The sequence below is a fragment of the Benincasa hispida genome, chromosome 10, assembly GCF_027475165.1.
Source record: "Benincasa hispida cultivar pf3 chromosome 10, pf3_genome.v1.1, whole genome shotgun sequence".
Taxonomy (NCBI): Eukaryota; Viridiplantae; Streptophyta; class Magnoliopsida; order Cucurbitales; family Cucurbitaceae; genus Benincasa; species Benincasa hispida.
The window spans coordinates 35,268,800-35,287,076 of record NC_143487.1 but is presented as its reverse complement, the minus strand read 5'-3'; the positions used below and the strand labels follow the sequence as shown (position 1 = coordinate 35,287,076).

The 18,277-nt window shown below is 31.0% G+C and overlaps 1 protein-coding gene across 2 annotated transcripts; it reads left to right on the top strand.

The window, feature by feature from the left end:
- The first annotated feature begins 11,989 nt into the window (after positions 1-11,989).
- Positions 11,990-17,825, top strand: LOC120089294 (homeobox-leucine zipper protein HDG2-like). Of its 2 annotated transcripts, XM_039046721.2 has the most exons (12): positions 11,990-12,357; positions 12,546-12,837; positions 13,431-13,645; positions 13,761-13,878; positions 14,008-14,196; positions 14,799-15,242; positions 15,566-15,667; positions 15,754-15,954; positions 16,048-16,222; positions 16,567-16,838; positions 16,945-17,040; positions 17,134-17,825. In XM_039046721.2, exons 2-12 carry the CDS (start codon positions 12,739-12,741, stop codon positions 17,479-17,481), a joined length of 2,259 nt encoding a protein of 752 aa, XP_038902649.1. In that variant the 5' UTR covers positions 11,990-12,357; positions 12,546-12,738; the 3' UTR covers positions 17,482-17,825. The 2 variants fall into 2 exon arrangements, with proteins under 2 accessions (XP_038902649.1, XP_038902650.1); XM_039046722.2 differs by lacking the exon at positions 11,990-12,357 and having other exon boundaries at positions 12,699-12,837; positions 13,357-13,645.
- Positions 17,826-18,277: the final 452 nt, after the last annotated feature.

The window sequence follows — 18,277 nt, the reverse complement described above, 5'->3', positions numbered from 1 at the left end:
TTGCAATTATTTGTCAAGGCCCCTATGTTTTTGGGCATTAATAATCGAAATCGAGTATGTATTCAAAGTTTGTTTGAAGTTTTGAGTCAGTCATCAAAGAAGCAAATCTGTGCAAGCGTTGCATAAGAGTGGTACGTGATCTGAGCAAGCGTTGCAGTTCTTCGAAGACGGAGGTGATCTAGGGTTGATCGCATCGTGTAGAAGATGTTCTACGCGATCGTTGTTGATCGCATCGTAAAGATAAATGAGTAAGCGATCGTTGTTGAACGCATCGGTTAAACGATGGGGTATGAGATCAAGAGTTTTCGTATCGTGTTGACGATCTGGTACGCGATCGCTGAGTATCGTTTAACACGGGCACGCGCTAGACGATCATTTAGGTCAGCAGGCTTCATCGCTTAGTAATTGACTAAACGATCGTTTAGCAATGCAAGGTAAAGCGTTTACCTGGTTTCACGCGTAGTGTAGTCAATGAGATGCCCGCATATCGTTTAAAGCGCGCGCGCTAGACGATCGTTTAGGTCAGCAGGCTTCACACTTAGTAACTGACTAAACGATCGCTTAGCATCGCAAGGTAAATCATTTACCTGGTTGAACGCACTTGCTTATCGCCTACACGATTCATGTTCCTCCTTCATCTACCAAATTCACCAAAACCCACCCTTTGGGTTTTCACTCTGAGAATACCCAGGGCTCTTTAGTGGTGGTGTTATCCCCATTGCGGTCGTGAGTTCGCATTGTTCGTGCTGCTGCAGTCGACGTTTCACTGGGCGTTGGTAGATCGCTAGGAGGGTTCCGCTACGTTGGAGTTCCGAAGTGTGAAGACTGTCTTCAACTGGTATGAAACTGTCTCCTTGTTATTTATCTTTTTCTGAGCATGCCGATAATTAGTATTTGTTCGCATAACTGTATGTTGAATGTATATATTTGTATTTCGGTCATTGTGAGATCGGAGTGATCTGAACGCGCTCATGGAACTCTACGAAATGAGATCCTTCAGAGTCTAAATACATTCACGTAAGAAAGTTTAGTTTAAATTCACATAATAATTAGTTTGAAGTTTTAATTGATAGAATCATAAAATTTAGTAATATAAAATTGGTATTTTCTCAAGATGTTAAATTATACAAAAAACCGTTTAAGTTTTTTTGGAACCGCTACCCTCTGATGGACAAGATTTGACAACAGTGAACAGTCACAAACAACAATCGTCAAGAAAATGGAACTTGCAAAACATGAACTTATTATAGGTTGAGTTGCGGATCTCGCTCTCTTTAAGACGTTTCGCGGTGCTGTCCAAGTGTGCAAGTAGTTTTAGGAAATTACCACGTCGTCCCTAGGATAAAATATCCCAAAATATATAAAATCGTCTCGATCAAAGATGCATTGTACCCAATCGAAAAAACTCACACTCGTCAGAATTGAGATGCTCAAAAAACGAAAAAGAAAAAAGTTCGAGAGAGAAAGGACTGTGAAAGATGAAAATGAGATGATCAAACTACTGAAAGGCTTGTACCTTTGTAAGCCTCGAGAGCCAACTGTTGCACACAACTAATGGGGGAGAGAAGCGCTCGCAGTCGTGGAACGTGCACGTGCACATCACGTAAGATGTGGGAAGTTGCGCGAACCACGAAACCGACAAAAAACCTTTTCTTTTATTTAATTAAATAATAATAAATTTTTAATAAAAATAATCACATGTTCCCCTCGGCTCGTCCGACTGACGGGCAACACGCTCGTGTGGGATGTCCACCATACCCACATTTGCGTATCTCCTCACTCCCTTTAAAACATAGGTATGTCTTGGGGCCCAAACACACAACTGAAGGTGAGAGTATAAAAGTGAGGTCTCACTCCCCAATCTTAGAAATGTGAGATTCTCAAAATACTTTTTTTCTTTTAGAACTTAATTTTTCACTAACAATCTCCCACTTGAAAATTTAAAAACACAAGAAAATAATTTTTCATCGAGTAATATCAGTCTATACAATATTGTGTATGAGTAAAGGTGTCTTACGACTTGAACCTTTACGTAGTATAGATGATTCAAAATATACTAGAGTAACTCTTGGTTTTGAACTTTATTTCTAACAAAATCTCACACATAACATCATTAGAGTGTAGTTCGAAAGTCTGTGCTTTAAGACCTAGCATGTGTATCTCGATTTAGTGAACGCTCTGGAGAGTTTTCCTAAAACTCCATAGGAAGCGACCCCCACTTTCGCATTCACATAGGTGAGTTTATCAAGAGTACTCCTGTAGTTAGGTACCCCACTTGACATCAAGTATAGATCTCATTAAGAACTAAGTTCAACCTTTCTTACACTTCAGGATATCATGTTCAGACTCTAGGTCATAGGAAGGGAACTCCGCGTTCGTTTTAGCATGATTTACTACATATCACTTGTGATCAGTTATTACCTGTTGAACTTGTTTCTTAGGATCCTAGGTCTACATGTTGGATTTTCCTCACAGGTGATTCATCTCTTTATAAGCATGAGTTTCATCCTTTTTGAGGTTTTGAAAATCTTCTCTCTGGCTAGTCCTTGTTTTCGTTAGTCTGTATATATTCCACTCTAACTACACCAGTAGTAAGGAACTATCCAATGGTACTGTGCTTGCAACATATTTGTCATCTCTTTCCGTTGTAGTAATGGTTCTGAACTTTTGTGATTGTTGCAGTACTATCTCAAAAGATCAATATGGTTGGTACCGACTTTTTCCATAGGAGAATCTCTGATAGCAGACTTCCAAGTCAACCTGCTTCTTTATTAGCTGTGTTATCATTTCTGACTCCATCGTAGATTGGGTTAAGATAGTCTGTTTCTTGAACTTTCAAGAGACAACTTTGCTTACTATATTGAAAATATAGCCACTTATAGCCTTTGAATCATATAAGAGAGTTCCAATCAGCATCGTTGAACCCTTCCAGGACAATGGGAAACTTCTGATAAAGTAATCCTAGTTTTTGGGTTTTCTTCATGTACCTCATGACTCTTTCTATAACATTTCAATGCTCTATACTAGGTCTGCTTGTAAACCTACAAAATATTCGTATAATATAAACTATATCAGGTCTGGTGCAGTCAGCAGCGTGTCTAAGACTGCCTAGGATACTCGCATACTCAGTTTGATTAATATTGTCGTTACCAGTGTTCTTGAACAACTTAATACTAGGGTCATAACGAGTACATGTTGGTTTACATTCAAAGATATTATATTTATTTGAAATCTTTTTTACATAGTGAGATTGATCTAAAGAAATTCTCTTTTCAGACCTAGTCATTTTTATACCTAAGATTACACTCACTTCTCTAAGTCTTTCATAACAAAGCTTGCACTCAACATAGATTTTACATCATTTATGAGACGCAAGTTCGACCCAAATATTAATAAGTCATCTACATACAGATAAGGGATAGTGTAAATTGTTTTCAAACATGTAATAGATGCATTTTTCACATACATCAGTTCTGCTTTAATTTAATTAACTTGGGTAATGTTGTTAATAATGTTAAATATATCTTCCAATTTTAATGCTTTCATTATCATATCAATTTTCATCTTGTTAGATAAAACTTTTCAAATGTATTTTTCAAAACAAATGTCAAAGTTCGGGATAAAAATGAAAATAACATAATTATTTTAAGCTCACTTAAAATTCAGGGATGCTTTATATAATTTAAGCTTTAAATAAATAAATAAATAAGCATAAAAAAGGAAATAATGATGTGAAATAAATTTAAATTAAATTAAAGAAGGAAAATGTAGGATAAAAATAATGAATAAATAGAAGTGGGCAAGCCGAAGTACGAGGAAATGTGTTAATTACTGAAATGTAATAAATTAATATAAATGAAATAATGGACGATGATTTTATAAATAAATAGTGGACCATGATGAATTAATTGGTCAATTAAATAAACAAAATAATGGATAAAGGATGTTTTTTTTTAAGTACAACTATATAAGTGGATGATTGAGCCTTCCTCGAAATCAGAAGTCATGTCAATATTACTAAACGAAACTCATTTTAACAATGAATAAAGGATGCTACGAGGAATAAGAGTGGTTTAGATAAATTCACGAGACAAGATCTGTTTGGTAGAAAATGTAAGAAAAAAGAAATTTTAAAATAAATAATTTAATGAAAATAGAGTTTCATATTTTTAGGTATATATTTGGTAGCAGATTCAAAAATTGGATTAAAATTTCAACCATTATTTTAAATGTGATGATATCTACTATATTTATAAACCACAAAACTAGCTGCAATTATCTACTACATATTTAGGTTGATTATAAACTAATATTAATTAATTTATGAATATGTTAAGTTGACTATATATAATTATTAATTAATTTATGAACATTCTTTAGGTTAATTTTTTTAAAATTATTGTTTTATAATATTATATAATTTATAATACATCACATAATACATATTTTATTTTTAAAAAAATAATTAAATTCATAACATGACACATACTATATTTATAAATATTTTTATCTTTAATAATTATAATAATTATGCATTTTAAAACTTTTAAAATTCAAAATCTAGATACATTGAAACATACATATTTTATTTTTAAAATTACATGATTTAAAGAGAAATTTTCACAAATAAAAAAAGTAAAAAAATAGTAAAAAAAATACTGATAGACATTGATAAACTTTTATCAACATCTATAAAATAAGATTAAAATTTTGTTATTTTAAATAAATAGTTTTTCTTATGTTTGAAAATCTCTTGTTTATACATAATCTAAAAATAAATTTAAAAAATAAAATTTTAATTATTTGTCAAATACATATTTACCGAATCCAGTATATTTATAAAATGAAAACATAATCTAATTGTCGCGATTAATTTCCATCCTTTTGAAGTTTCTTTGGTCATCCTCTTGCAAGAAATGACGTAAAAAGTAGAATGGTAAAAAAATTAAAAATTCTAGTCTCCACTTTTGGGGATGTGTGTGAATGAATTTGCCCTTATCCCCTTTTGTTGTTACCCACACCAATAGAAGGATTAATTCAAAGTATTGTCGTCTTAAGATGCATTCTTCAAGGTCAACTTGACACTATGACCATATTATATTTTTAATTCAGATTCTAGCACAAATTTGATGCTTCCAGAAGGTTAAATTGGACCAGTCATTTAGAAAGAAGTAGTTTTAGAGGTGATTAGGGATGTAAAAATTACTGTTACTTAACAACTTAATTTCGTTAATGTAGTTTTTAAAATAATTAATAATAACATTATACTTATTCGATAAACTTCCATTCTAGATTTGTACAAATTTGGTACATTGTTCTTTTAGAAAAATTAATTGTGGTATAAAATAAATTAATATTTGATAAACTTTCCTTCTAGATTTGTACAAATTTGGTTACAATATTTATAAATAAATATTAAATTATTTTGTTTTAGATATTCTAAAATAAACCTACTATCAACATTTTATATTTCTTTATACTTTATAATTTTTTAAAATATTACATTTTGTTTACTTCATATCAATAATTAAATACTAAGGAAAATAGCTTCAACTAAGGACTGTTTTCAAATATAGAAAAATGAGTCAAACTTATTTATAAATATAGTAAAATATCACTATCTATGAATAATAGATAGTGTTAAATATTGATAGACAATGATAGATATATATTTAATGATATATTTTATTATATTTAAAAATATTTTCAATAATTTTGTCATTTATAATCATTATCCTTTTAATTAGTAAAACTAAGATGGCATGATTTTGTAATAATAGTCACATTCAACTTATTAAAAATAGTCTTGCTTTTGTCTTTAATTCAAATCTCTTCCCCAAACTTATTGAGGGAAAAAAAAAAGGTGGAATTAGGGCATTTGGATGTCACGTGGGAAGCACAAGACCATTCTTACTTTTCAAAGAGAATTTTTAAAGTATCTCTCACTTTTTTATTTTAAGCTTTAATTAAATTCAATCAACATCACTGAATCAGACACGATATTTCATTAATTAAAGCCATATAATGCCCATTCAATCTTAAAGTTTAGAATAAATTTAAAAATTTATGCCAAATTATTTGAAGAAATGTGATATATATACCTTTTTTATGTATTTATTTTTAATGTCGGGAAATTTCAATTATTTAAATTTAACCTTTGTCTTTGACGCCAAAGTAAGTATCTGCAATTAAGATAATATTTTTACTCCACATTAACATCTTAAAATTTTTAATGCTACTGTGTAAATGTTTTTATTGACAGAAAAAATAACTAATTACAAATAATATTAATATTAATAACAAGTAAACTAATCAGGTTTTACCTGAAAAAGTATAATTTGTGATATTATATTTACAATCTTGAGTGAAACTAAGAAATAGTCCATCTAATTAATTTATACCATTTTAAAAAAAAAAGAAAAATATTATTGATAATTGTTGAATTTAGTTTGTGTGTTGATAATAGAGAAGAGGGATGGACAATGGAGGAGAAGTGGAAGAGAGAGTGAAGAGTGCATGAAGGAAATAAATAGGGTTTGACATTGCATAGTCTGTTGCTCAGAAATCATTAAATACAGCCAAGAGAGAATAAGCCCTCAATCCCTACATTTCCCCCCTTCACAATGAATATATTAGAGAAATATTTGGTATAGCTTTGGTTGCACCTATTTTTATGTCCATTCCCTTCGATTATAAAGAAAAATATTTTTTAAAAAATATAAATTTACCACGTGACAACCTATGAAGCATAGATACTTCATGTCAGGCAAAGAATCCGTATAAAAAACGTATCGGATACCGATACTTCTAGATACTTCCCAGATACGTATCTCACACACGATTTGACGTATCTATTTTTATGCTTACCTTTTTTAAAGAAAAAAAGATAAACAACTCGTTTTATCTTTTTGAATCTAAAACTAGGCAGCCAATTCAAAAAACTTACTACTCGAGTCCAACCTTAGAAATATCTAATATTCATTTTCACATTTGAGTCCCCACAAAGTCCACCAATATATAACCCACTTTGATATCTTCAACAATTCAACAAAAAAAATCTTTGTTTATCTTCATACTTCTCCCTCTAATCTTCTTCTTCTTTGATCAATATGAGTTACTTTTCTATTGCATTTTATTAAATACTATGCTTTAACATCTTAGATGTTACTTTTTGTATTGTACTTCAATGTTTGTACTATTATCATTAACTTGTATGCTAAATTTATCTATATCCTACATTTTTTTAGAAAAAGAAAACGTATCTTCAACGTATCTTTATCCTAGTTTTTTAGAATTTGGCGTATTGTTGTATCCCATTCTATCTGTATCTCGTATCTGTATCCATGCCTGTGTTTCATAGATGACAACTTAAGATTGGATATTTGGCTTAGATGCACAAAGATGGTTATAGCTTGAAATGCACCAACATATTTTTTCAATATATTATATATGTATATGTAAAAGACTAAAGAAGTGGATATTAATATTAATTGAGCAGGAAATAACATTACAGGAGTTTGAACCAAAATGAAAATGTCCATCGACATGTTGATATATCCGTAAATCAAAGGGTTCAACATCGATATTAAATATCCATGGATATCTCCAACATCTTTTATAAATGCTTGTAAAACATCAAAAGTATCATCTATTTAGTCCAATATGAATAGAAATACTAATAACAATACTCATAACTTAGTTTAAAAGTAAAATCAACTTAATTATTAATCTAAATAAATTTTATAAATTTCATAACTTATAAAAATATCCGTCGATATCGATATTTATCGATATATCTGTAAAATGGAAATCTCGATATCAACGTTGACATCAATATTTTAATCCTTGGTTTGAACACAAGACCTCCAAGATCACCTTTTTTGATAGCACATTATATCATCAATTGACCCAAAATCTAGAGTCGATAAATGAAAATAAATTTAATATTATATCATCTGACCATTTATATAACTTATTTTGATGTATATTCCTTACATATACGTGCTCCTCCATCAAGTATCATTTTCCAAAATAAATTAGTTTATTTAGGTCTCGTTTGATAACTATTTAGTTTTTGAAAATTAAACCTATAAACACTGATTATTTAGGCATCATTTGATAACTATAGTTACTAGATGAGCGTATTTATTTATTTTTAGTTCAAATAATACCTTAATCAATTGATGTATGCAACTTTAATATTTTCAACCTCAATAAAACCTACCTAATTTTCTCTCTCAAAGAAAGATCATAAAAATTGAAGTGAGAAAAGTAAAAGTTTTTTGCCTAACAAGTTTTGGGTTGTTTTCCTAATTAGATGAGTTTTATTTAGACAGTAAAGTTGGAAGATAAATTTAGATTTGCACAATCCATATTTAGCTTTTACACATTATTTGGTTATATAAAAATAATTCATGTGTAGATTTATACTTCGTGAAAAATTAGTATACATTATACAGTGAATTTCATAATCGTTTAAACATTAAGGATCAATTTCATGACATTTTCGTTTTCTGTTTTTCGATATGATCTTATCACAATTTTAAAAAAAATCTATAATCATCTTCGATTCTTATTTCTAAAATATAATAAGAATCGAATTTGAGAAACTACAAGATCTACTTGAAATAGAATTTGATTGGATTGTAATTCAACCAGAAAAATTTGATCATCGATCTCGAATTACAGAGGTTTAATGTATTAGGCAAAGTTATTTAGGCATGAGAACTTAGTAATAAAGTTTCCAGTCTCTACTTTATGAAGGATAATAAATGCATTACAAAATTTGTATACATAAATATACATGAAAAACAAAAATAATGGGCAGGACCTATCCCCCAAATTCGATTCATTCTTTACAATTGATAACGATATTACATCTTTTCTTCCACATCCAAATCATTATTTCAAACATTAAAAAAAAAAAAACCATTATTGAAAGATTTGATGTTGGTGGGCTTCATTTATTTCACCAAAATATTTCTTACCTTAGCCATTATCTTCTAAATCCATCCCCTTAATTAATTATATTTATCTACTGAATATAAGAATTTTAATTATGATATTATGTTAAATTAATGTTGACCCTAAAAGTTCAATTATTTTCTATTTCTTTATACGTTTAGTTTCTTTTTTCTTTTCCACCTTATATTATTACATAATCGTATCCAAGATACGTCTTTATTATATCCATAAACGATATTCTTTTGTCCATTTACAACAATGCACATTCAATACATTACTTATTGGGATCAAGATTTAACAAATGAGAAATTTAGAGAATCAAATAGGTATCAAATTTTATTATAAGGCAAACTATCTTTTTAATTCCATGTTTTGAAGAATAGGTGTTTTGTCTCGACGTTTTAGAATAGATGCATTTGGTCCTTGAATTTTGAAAATAAACTTTTTAGTCCCCAAGGTTTTAATGGTAGGTGTAAAAAGTCCTTGAACTATTTTTTATTTTCACTTTATGTAATTATATGAAATTTTAGAGAAACAAAGTAATCTAGAAAAATTATTTTTGAATTAGTAAAAAATTAATGCAAGGACTTTGAAACCTATTTTTAAAAAGACTAAAAAGATAAGTTTTAAAAATATAGAGACCAAATAAATATATTTTAAAAATTTAGGAACAAAAAAACGTATGTTCTGAAAATTCAATAATTAAACGTACGTATTCTTTAAAACCTGAAGGCTAAAAAGGTAATTTCTCCTTTATTATATTACTAATCTCAAAAGATTTTCGGTAGCCATGTCATAAAATTTATTGTCAACAAATGTTGTACCAAAACTAACATAAGACCTGTTTTGATATAATAATAATAACCTTCACTAAAGTTTGGAAGTTCGAATTTTTGCTTTAATATATTCCTTAAACAAAAATTATACCAATTAAAAAAGGTTTAAAGACACCAAAAAATAATTAAACAAAAATATGTTGGACCGATGGTCTTGTTTCTTTCAATTTCCCCATCGACCGACATGTATTTCTTCCACACAATGCAATAACTTTATGAACACATACATTAAAATTCGGAAAAAAACCAAACCCTCGGAGAATTATAGTTTCAAAATTTTGAATCCAAGTTTTTAGCTGACTATATATGATCGATATAATTAATCTTTGAATGAACCACACATATAATATACATATATATGTTTTTTTTTTTTGAAGAAATATAATATGGATAGTTAATTAAAAACACAATATCTTTGTAAATTTCCAATTTTGTAAATCATAGTATTGTAATTTAACATCCTTTCTATTTGATTTGCACCATTAAAAATTTAAAGAAATTGTTAGACGTAATTTACATATATATATATATATATATATATATATATATATATATATATATATATATATATATATATATATATATATATATATATGTCGTGGGTATTAATTTAGCAAATATAATTGATGAAAATATATTATTTTCAATTCCACAGAAACAATGGTATAACGTGCAAAATAGAAAAGCTTTATTTTTTATCCAAAAAGAAAAAAAAAATCCCGAATTTTTTTTTTAATAATGGAAATCAACTTTATTATTATTTTTTATTTTATGTTTTAGTATAGAAGTAAGGTTGGAAAAGCTTCGTGGGGTTGGGTCTAGGAATCTCCAATTTGATTAGAAATCCGATCAAATTGAAAATACACAACGGGTCCTCGATCCTGTCACGAATATTTTTTAGATATCTTTTTATATATAAATTATTATTTTATTATTATTTTAACATTATTTATTTATATTTATGTATAAATATAACAGTAGTTAACTAACTTTTTTTATTTCATAATATAATTAATTTTACGTTGAAAAATCTTTAATGTTTTTTAGTTATTAATTTAAATAAATAATAATAATTAAAAATATAAATATAGAAAGGTGGAGATGGAGAGTGCATCCACGGTTCTACCTCGTCCCATTACCAATCCTATATAGAAGTTGTCGATGTGAAAATATAAACTTTTAACAAAAAAAAAAAGGTATATATCAATTACAGTGATCTACACTCTCACTTTGCACCAACTTTATCATCTCATGGTACGATCAGTTAGTATTTAATCACTTAAATTAAAATAATGTGTACAATGATCTTTATATCTTGCTGAAAAGTGTTAATTTTCAAATGAAGATGTAAAAGTCATTTTTAACCTTTTGTAATAATTTAAAAAGACAAAAAAAAAAAAAAAGATACTCTAAAAAAAAAGAGTAAAGAAGACAACAAAAGGTCAAAATTAATAATATATACATGCTTGGTATATGTATACCCAAATCCATGTAACGTTTTCTACGCATCATAAGTATGTATATAAATGCGGTCTAGTATCAAAATTTCTCTCTTTCTTTTTCATTTTTTTAACTTTTAAATTAAAGCATATAATATAGAAGAAATAAAAACCCTAATAAAAAAGCTTGATCCATAATTAAAATTAGTCAAAAGAAATATAGTTAAATTGATATAAGGTATGTAAAAAAATGGGAAACCTTAAGAATATTTTAATTATTTCAACAATTGGTGGAGTGGGATCAAACTTTCCACCTCCATCAATGGTTGAATTAATTAAAATACTCCTAAGGTTTCTCCTTTTAATTGAAAATTTTAATCTTAGAAATACTAAATAAATAACTTGCAAAAGAAAATGCCTTTTATGTAATGACTATATTTAGATTGAAATCACTAGTAATGTTTTAAAAAATAAAATAAAACTGCTAATTTGAATAGGCATATGAGTAAGGGGGTGTCAACTTAGATGAGATGTCTCGATTCGCACTTCTTATCATATTTTTGATATTTTGTTTAAAAAATCTAATTTAATTGATTAAGACTTAATAATCTCTCAAATAAAAGGTCAAAGATTCAAATAATACACGAGTAAACGAAATATAGTAAAAAGGATAGAGAAGAAAAGGAAAAGGGTTTGGTAGAGCCGTCATTGGTTTGCATTACAATTTACACACACACACTCTCTCCCCTTAAGGACTCAAAAAATTAATCTCCAAAATTCTCTCTCTGCAATTACACCTCTTCCCTTCTCCATTTAATGCAATTGCACCCTCTCAATACGCTCTGCAATTACTCCCCTTTTCCCCTTCCTCTTCCCCTTCTTCTTCTTCCTCTTCCTCTTCTCAATATCAATTCATCTTCTTCTCTTCTTCTTCTTCTTCTTCTTCTTCTTCTTCTGTTTTTTCATTTCTCTTTTAAAATCTCCTTCATAAACCCTAGACCTTCTTAACCCTTCTTTTTCCACTAACCACAACTTTGAGTCATATTCATCCATCCAAAGGCTTTAAAACAACAGAACAAAGCAAACCTAGATCAGATCTGAAGCCACTTTAACACTTGGTAAGCTTTTTCTTTCTCCATCCCCCCCCTAAAAGAAAACCCTACTTCAATTTTGATCAAAGTTAGTACCCTTTTTTTTTTTTTTCTCTTTTCCATTTTTGTTGTAAATTTTAGCTTCACTATTATCTCTACGCCTTGTTTTTTGATTTTCAATAAATTAACTTATTATTATTTTTTTTAATGTGCAGATAGGAGAGAGAAATTGAGGACTTTGGTTTGAGGGAAGAGAGAGCATTTTAGGATATTGTCCGAGATCTTCGTGGACGTTTATGTAAATCTCATCTGCTTTTTCTTCTGTCGGATTCTTGGTTTCAATTTATTTATATTACAATCAGCAAAAAAAAAAAAAAAAAAAAAAGAAGGAAACATGGTGTTCAAAATATGCCTGCCGGAGTTATGACACCGGCCAGAAACATGGCGTCGATGGTCGGAAGAAATGGGAATAATAATGTTGCTGGATTTGCCTCTCCTTTTTCTCAGGTTTGTGATCTTTCTTCTGTTCTAAATCTCAAGCATTTTCATGCCCTTTTTTCTTGTTAAAAAAATATATTATTTTGTATTTGACTTTCTAAAAGAAAATTTTTGTTTTTTGGTAACTGTGAAAATCTTAATTGGGGAAAGGGAAAAACAAAAACCCTTTTTACAGAAATGAGTTTCAAATCGTCAACCCCCTTCCCCTCTTTTTCATTTTAATAATAATTAGTCCATTTTGTTAGTATAAAAATGCTTGATTTATTTACATAATCTCCCTTTCTATGTTAGGCTAATATGTCATTTCAACCCCAATCCTCATCCATATTCCAAAAACGCGTTAAATAGCAAAAAAAAACCTTTTTTTTTGCTTGAGAGAGTGATAATTTTTTTTAAAAATGGGGTTTTGGTAAAAAAAAAAAAAAAAAGAAATAGGGTTTTGTTTGTTTTGTTGTAAAAAAAGGGGGAGGGGGGGGGGGATTAGTTTTATAATGGAGTGGAAATTAAAGTTTGCATTGGTGTTGTTAGATTGAAAAACCATAAGCTCTTCTGCCTCTCTCCTCTACTTCGGAATCTTAAAGATCTGTAGAAAAATGTTCCAGCCAAGCATGATGGACACTCATCTCCTCCCCTTAGACATCCCTCAAAACACTTCCGAAAGCGATCTTGCTCGAATCCGAGACGACGACTTCGATAGCGCCACAAAATCAGGCAGTGACAACAACCATGACCTCGTCTCCGGTGACGACCAAGATCCTCGTCCTAAAAAGAAGCGATACCATCGTCATACTCAACATCAGATCCAAGAAATGGAAGCGTAAGAATGCACCCTAGCTAATTACTACTAAGCTATGTTCGAGTTTGATTTTTTTTTATAAATTTTTTAATTTAATTTTTTGTGGTTATTTTTGTTTTGTATTTTGGGGTTTTAGGTTCTTTAAGGAGTGTCCTCACCCTGATGACAAACAAAGGAAAGAATTAAGCAGGGAATTAGGGTTAGAGCCGTTACAAGTCAAATTTTGGTTCCAAAATAAACGCACTCAAATGAAGGTAAAAAAAAAACATATATCTATTTTTTTTTTTTTTTTGGAAATTTTGTATATATTCTTTTAAAAAAAATGTATATATTTTATTCCTTGTTTTTCTCCTTCCTTAATTAAATTGGAATTTTTAACGCAGAATCAACACGAGCGGCATGAGAATACTCAACTTCGAACAGAAAACGAGAAGCTTAGAGCTGATAACATGAGATACAGAGAAGCCCTAAGCAATGCCTCATGCCCTAACTGCGGTGGTCCTACTGCCATTGGTGAAATGTCTTTTGATGAACATCATCTTAGACTCGAAAATGCTCGTCTTCGTGAAGAGGTAATTTTTACCGTCCAGATATGAAAGCACTCTTACATCCTGTGTTTGTGTTTTTTTTTAAAAGCTCAAGGCACAATAAAGCACAACCGCCTTTTAAAACTTAAGTGCAACGTGTAAAAAAGTGTGAAATTTTTTTGAGACACTATATATAAAAGTACTATATAAAAAGAGAAAGCATGGTTGACGTAGGAACATGTAAAAGAAAAATAATCGTATAAGGGATTTTGCATTTACGTTCAATAATAATTAATAAAGAAGAAAAACCTTAATAATCGTTGTTATTTTAAAATAATGAAAACAGAACTTTGAGCCTTAGGTTCACATAAGACATGCACCTTCCTTTGCGTGCCTATGCACATCTAGACGTGCGTTTGAGAGGGTTTACATTCTCTATAACCTAAAGTAATATTTTTCTTTTTTGAAGAACCTAAAGTAATGGTTATAAACTTAATTTGATAGTTGCATTGGGTTGGTTCAAGTATAATGTTGCCAAATTTTTAATTTCATTAATTAACCTCATGTTAGGGAAAATGATTGATCGATGTAATTTTTCTAATTTCACATATTTATAATCAATTCCATTTATTTTGGTCTCATGCTAGATCGATCGCATTTCAGCAATAGCTGCAAAATACGTAGGGAAGCCAGTTGTGAACTACCCTCTACTTTCTCCACCTCCATCTCGCCCATTAGAGCTAGGAATGGGCAACTTCGGACCACAACCAGGCCTTGGAGGAGGAGACATCTACGGCTCGGCCAGTGACTTAATCCGATCCATCAGTGCCCCAACCGAGGCCGATAAGCCGATGATCATCGAGCTAGCGGTTGCAGCCATGGAAGAGCTAACTAGAATGGCTCAAATGGGGGAGCCATTATGGATGACTACCCTGGATGGCTCCACCCATGTGCTCAATGAAGATGAGTATTTGAGAACGTTTCCTAGAGGCATTGGTCCTAAGCCTTCTGGGTTTAAATGTGAAGCCTCTCGTGAATCTGCTGTTGTCATCATGAACCACATTAACCTTGTTGAGATTCTCATGGACGTGGTAATTTTTTTTTTTCTTTTTCTTAATTGATTTCTTTTTGGTTTTAGGTTTAATAAGGGCCATTGTAAACATAGCAGTGAGGCCTAAATAATAATAGTCATAACACAATGAAAAGAATTTATAGATACCACAAAATTTAGATTAGTCTATCAATGATATAATAAGAAACTTATCATGGATAGATTTTTGCTCAATTTGCGATTCTTAAAAAATGTTGCTACATACTTAATTCTTAGTGCCATTATAATTACTAATATATTTATTATTAGTGACTTGATTTTTGTATAACTAATTTTAAATGTATACTTTGTATGATTATATAGAACCAATGGTCGACTTTATTTTCTGGGATTGTGTCTAGAGCTATGACACTCGAAGTATTATCAACCGGAGTTGCTGGAAATTATAATGGAGCTTTGCAAGTGGTATTGTGTTGTTCTAATTAAACGTCTATTCTGCTATGATATTATGTTAAATTAATACTAAATCTAAAAACCTAACATCTGTATAGATGACGTCGGAGTTTCAAGTTCCATCGCCACTAGTTCCGACCCGTGAAAGCTATTTTGTTAGATATTGTAAGCAGCATGGGGACGGGACATGGGCGGTGGTGGATGTTTCGTTGGATGATCTACGTCCTACCCCTGGAGTTCGATGTAGACGAAGACCTTCGGGCTGTTTGATCCAAGAAATGCCAAATGGTTATTCAAAGGTGACTTTTTTCTGTGTTGAACTTCGAATTGAGGAGAATGTAGTAGTAAGGAAGAGGAATTTAGTTAAATAATAATGAATTGATGTTGTGCAGGTTACATGGGTTGAACATGTAGAGGTGGATGATAGAGGAGTTCATAATCTTTACAAGCAATTAGTGAGCTCTGGCCAAGCATTTGGGGCCAAACGTTGGGTTACAACTTTAGATCGCCAATGTGAACGACTTGCTAGTGCCATGGCCACTAATATCCCAACTGGTGATGTTGGAGGTAATTATATTTTCCTTCCTTTACCCTAATTTCGGTTTACTTATTAGTTCATTGACATGTAAGTAGGTATGTCTCACGCACACGATATGATTAGGAAATGTAACATTAGTAACCTGATTATGATTTGTATTGTTGGTCTAAATTATGTAGATCAAACTAAAATTTTTAAGATTAAAAATAATAATTTGAAACTTGGATCAAATTAGAAGTCTTATTTTTGTCATTAGGATGGCCATTTAACGTAAAGTTGTTGAGATTGCATAATGATGGAATTTATGCCAAAATCATCTCCATTTTGCTAATTTCCTGAGATTGTGATGGTGGATATTTCAAATCGAATTTAGTGATAACAAATCAAGAAGGGAGAAAGAGCATGTTGAAGCTAGCTGAGAGAATGGTGATAAGCTTTTGTGCTGGAGTGAGTGCCTCCACAACTCACACATGGACTACTCTGTCGGGTACGGGTGCGGACGACGTTCGAGTCATGACTCGAAAGAGCATCGACGACCCAGGAAGACCTCATGGTATTGTCCTCAGTGCCGCAACTTCCTTTTGGCTCCCTGTTCCACCAAAGAGAATCTTTGATTTCCTTCGAGATGAAAACTCTCGCAGTGAGGTAACCAAATTTACCATAACTTATCCATCGAAAGAAGCACCAATACACACGAGATATGCTAATGATATATATCGGCTCAACATCTTGTTGCTTTTGATGTTTACAGTGGGACATTCTTTCCAACGGCGGAGTAGTTCAAGAAATGGCCCACATCGCTAACGGCCGCGACACTGGCAACTGTGTTTCTCTCCTCCGAGTAAACGTAAGTTATTCTACCAAATATATTCCATAAAAGCTAACAGCTTTTCACTGTTGAATATATGAAAGAATAAAAAAAAACTGTAAAATTTTGTAGAGCGCAAATTCAAGCCAAAGCAACATGCTAATCCTGCAAGAAAGCTGCACGGACCCAACAGCCTCATTCGTGATCTACGCTCCAGTTGACATAGTATCAATGAACCTCGTCCTGAACGGCGGAGATCCAGACTACGTGGCACTTCTCCCCTCAGGGTTTGCCATTCTCCCGGACGGCGGCGGCGGAGAGGGCGTTTCGGGTGGTTCGTTGTTGACGGTTGCATTTCAAATACTGGTGGATTCGGTGCCAACGGCAAAACTGTCACTTGGGTCAGTCGCAACGGTAAACAATCTGATAGCTTGTACGGTTGAGAGGATAAAAGCGTCATTATCATGTGAGACTGCATAACCCAAAAGGAAAAAAACAGGAATTTTTTTTTGTGGGGTTTAGTTTTAGGGTTTATATTAGAAGTAGTGATATGAAAATGAGGGAAATTTTTGGCTGATACAAAGTCTGTCTTTGAGGAGAAAGTCAAGAGCGCACCCTGAAACCAAAAAACAAAAAAAGCAAAACAAAAAAACAAGAACAAGACATAAGGGTTCGGGCATTGACTTCCTTGAACAGAGTAAAAGCTGAAACAACAAATGATGAAGAAGAAGGGAAGGGACTATGATCATCAGAAAAACCTTTGTATTTTATTTGCATATTATCGTTTATTACCTACTTATTATATCATTCACTTTCTTTTTGTTTTTTTGGCTGTTATTTTGTGGATGACTATTATGGATTTTCTATGACATATGTCTAATTCTTTTTTTTTTTAACCTCTTATGATCAAATAGACTTTGCTTTTATCTCTGAACAATTAGCCTACACTTAATCTCATAATCTCATGCTTTCTTTGTGTTTATATAAGAAGAATAAAATAAAATAAAATTGATACATGATTGTCTTTCAATGGGTGCTGTTGAGTTGCACAATAAATGAGTGTAGTCTAGATTTTTTTCTTATTATTTTGTCAATCAACTATTCAGTACTAGTACTAGTAAGCTAGGAATCTAAAATTGAATTCTCAGTTTTTATTATGAAATTATAATATTATATTTTACGTTATACTTAATAACTTGTTGCAATTGTTAAAGTGAGCTTAACTCTAATGACATAAAGTGTGTTAATGATTAAGATAAAAGTTGCTACAATTTTT

Excerpts from the sequence above, each read along its gene's own strand:
- LOC120089294 (XM_039046721.2), top strand. The coding sequence starts at position 12,739 with ATGCCTGCCGGAGTTATGACACCGGCCAGAAACATGGCGTCGATGGTC. Across the intron at positions 12,838-13,430 it reads TTGCCTCTCCTTTTTCTCAG|CCAAGCATGATGGACACTCA; the intron begins GTTTGTGATCTT and ends AAAATGTTCCAG. Across the intron at positions 13,879-14,007 it reads ATAAACGCACTCAAATGAAG|AATCAACACGAGCGGCATGA; the intron begins GTAAAAAAAAAA and ends TTTTTAACGCAG.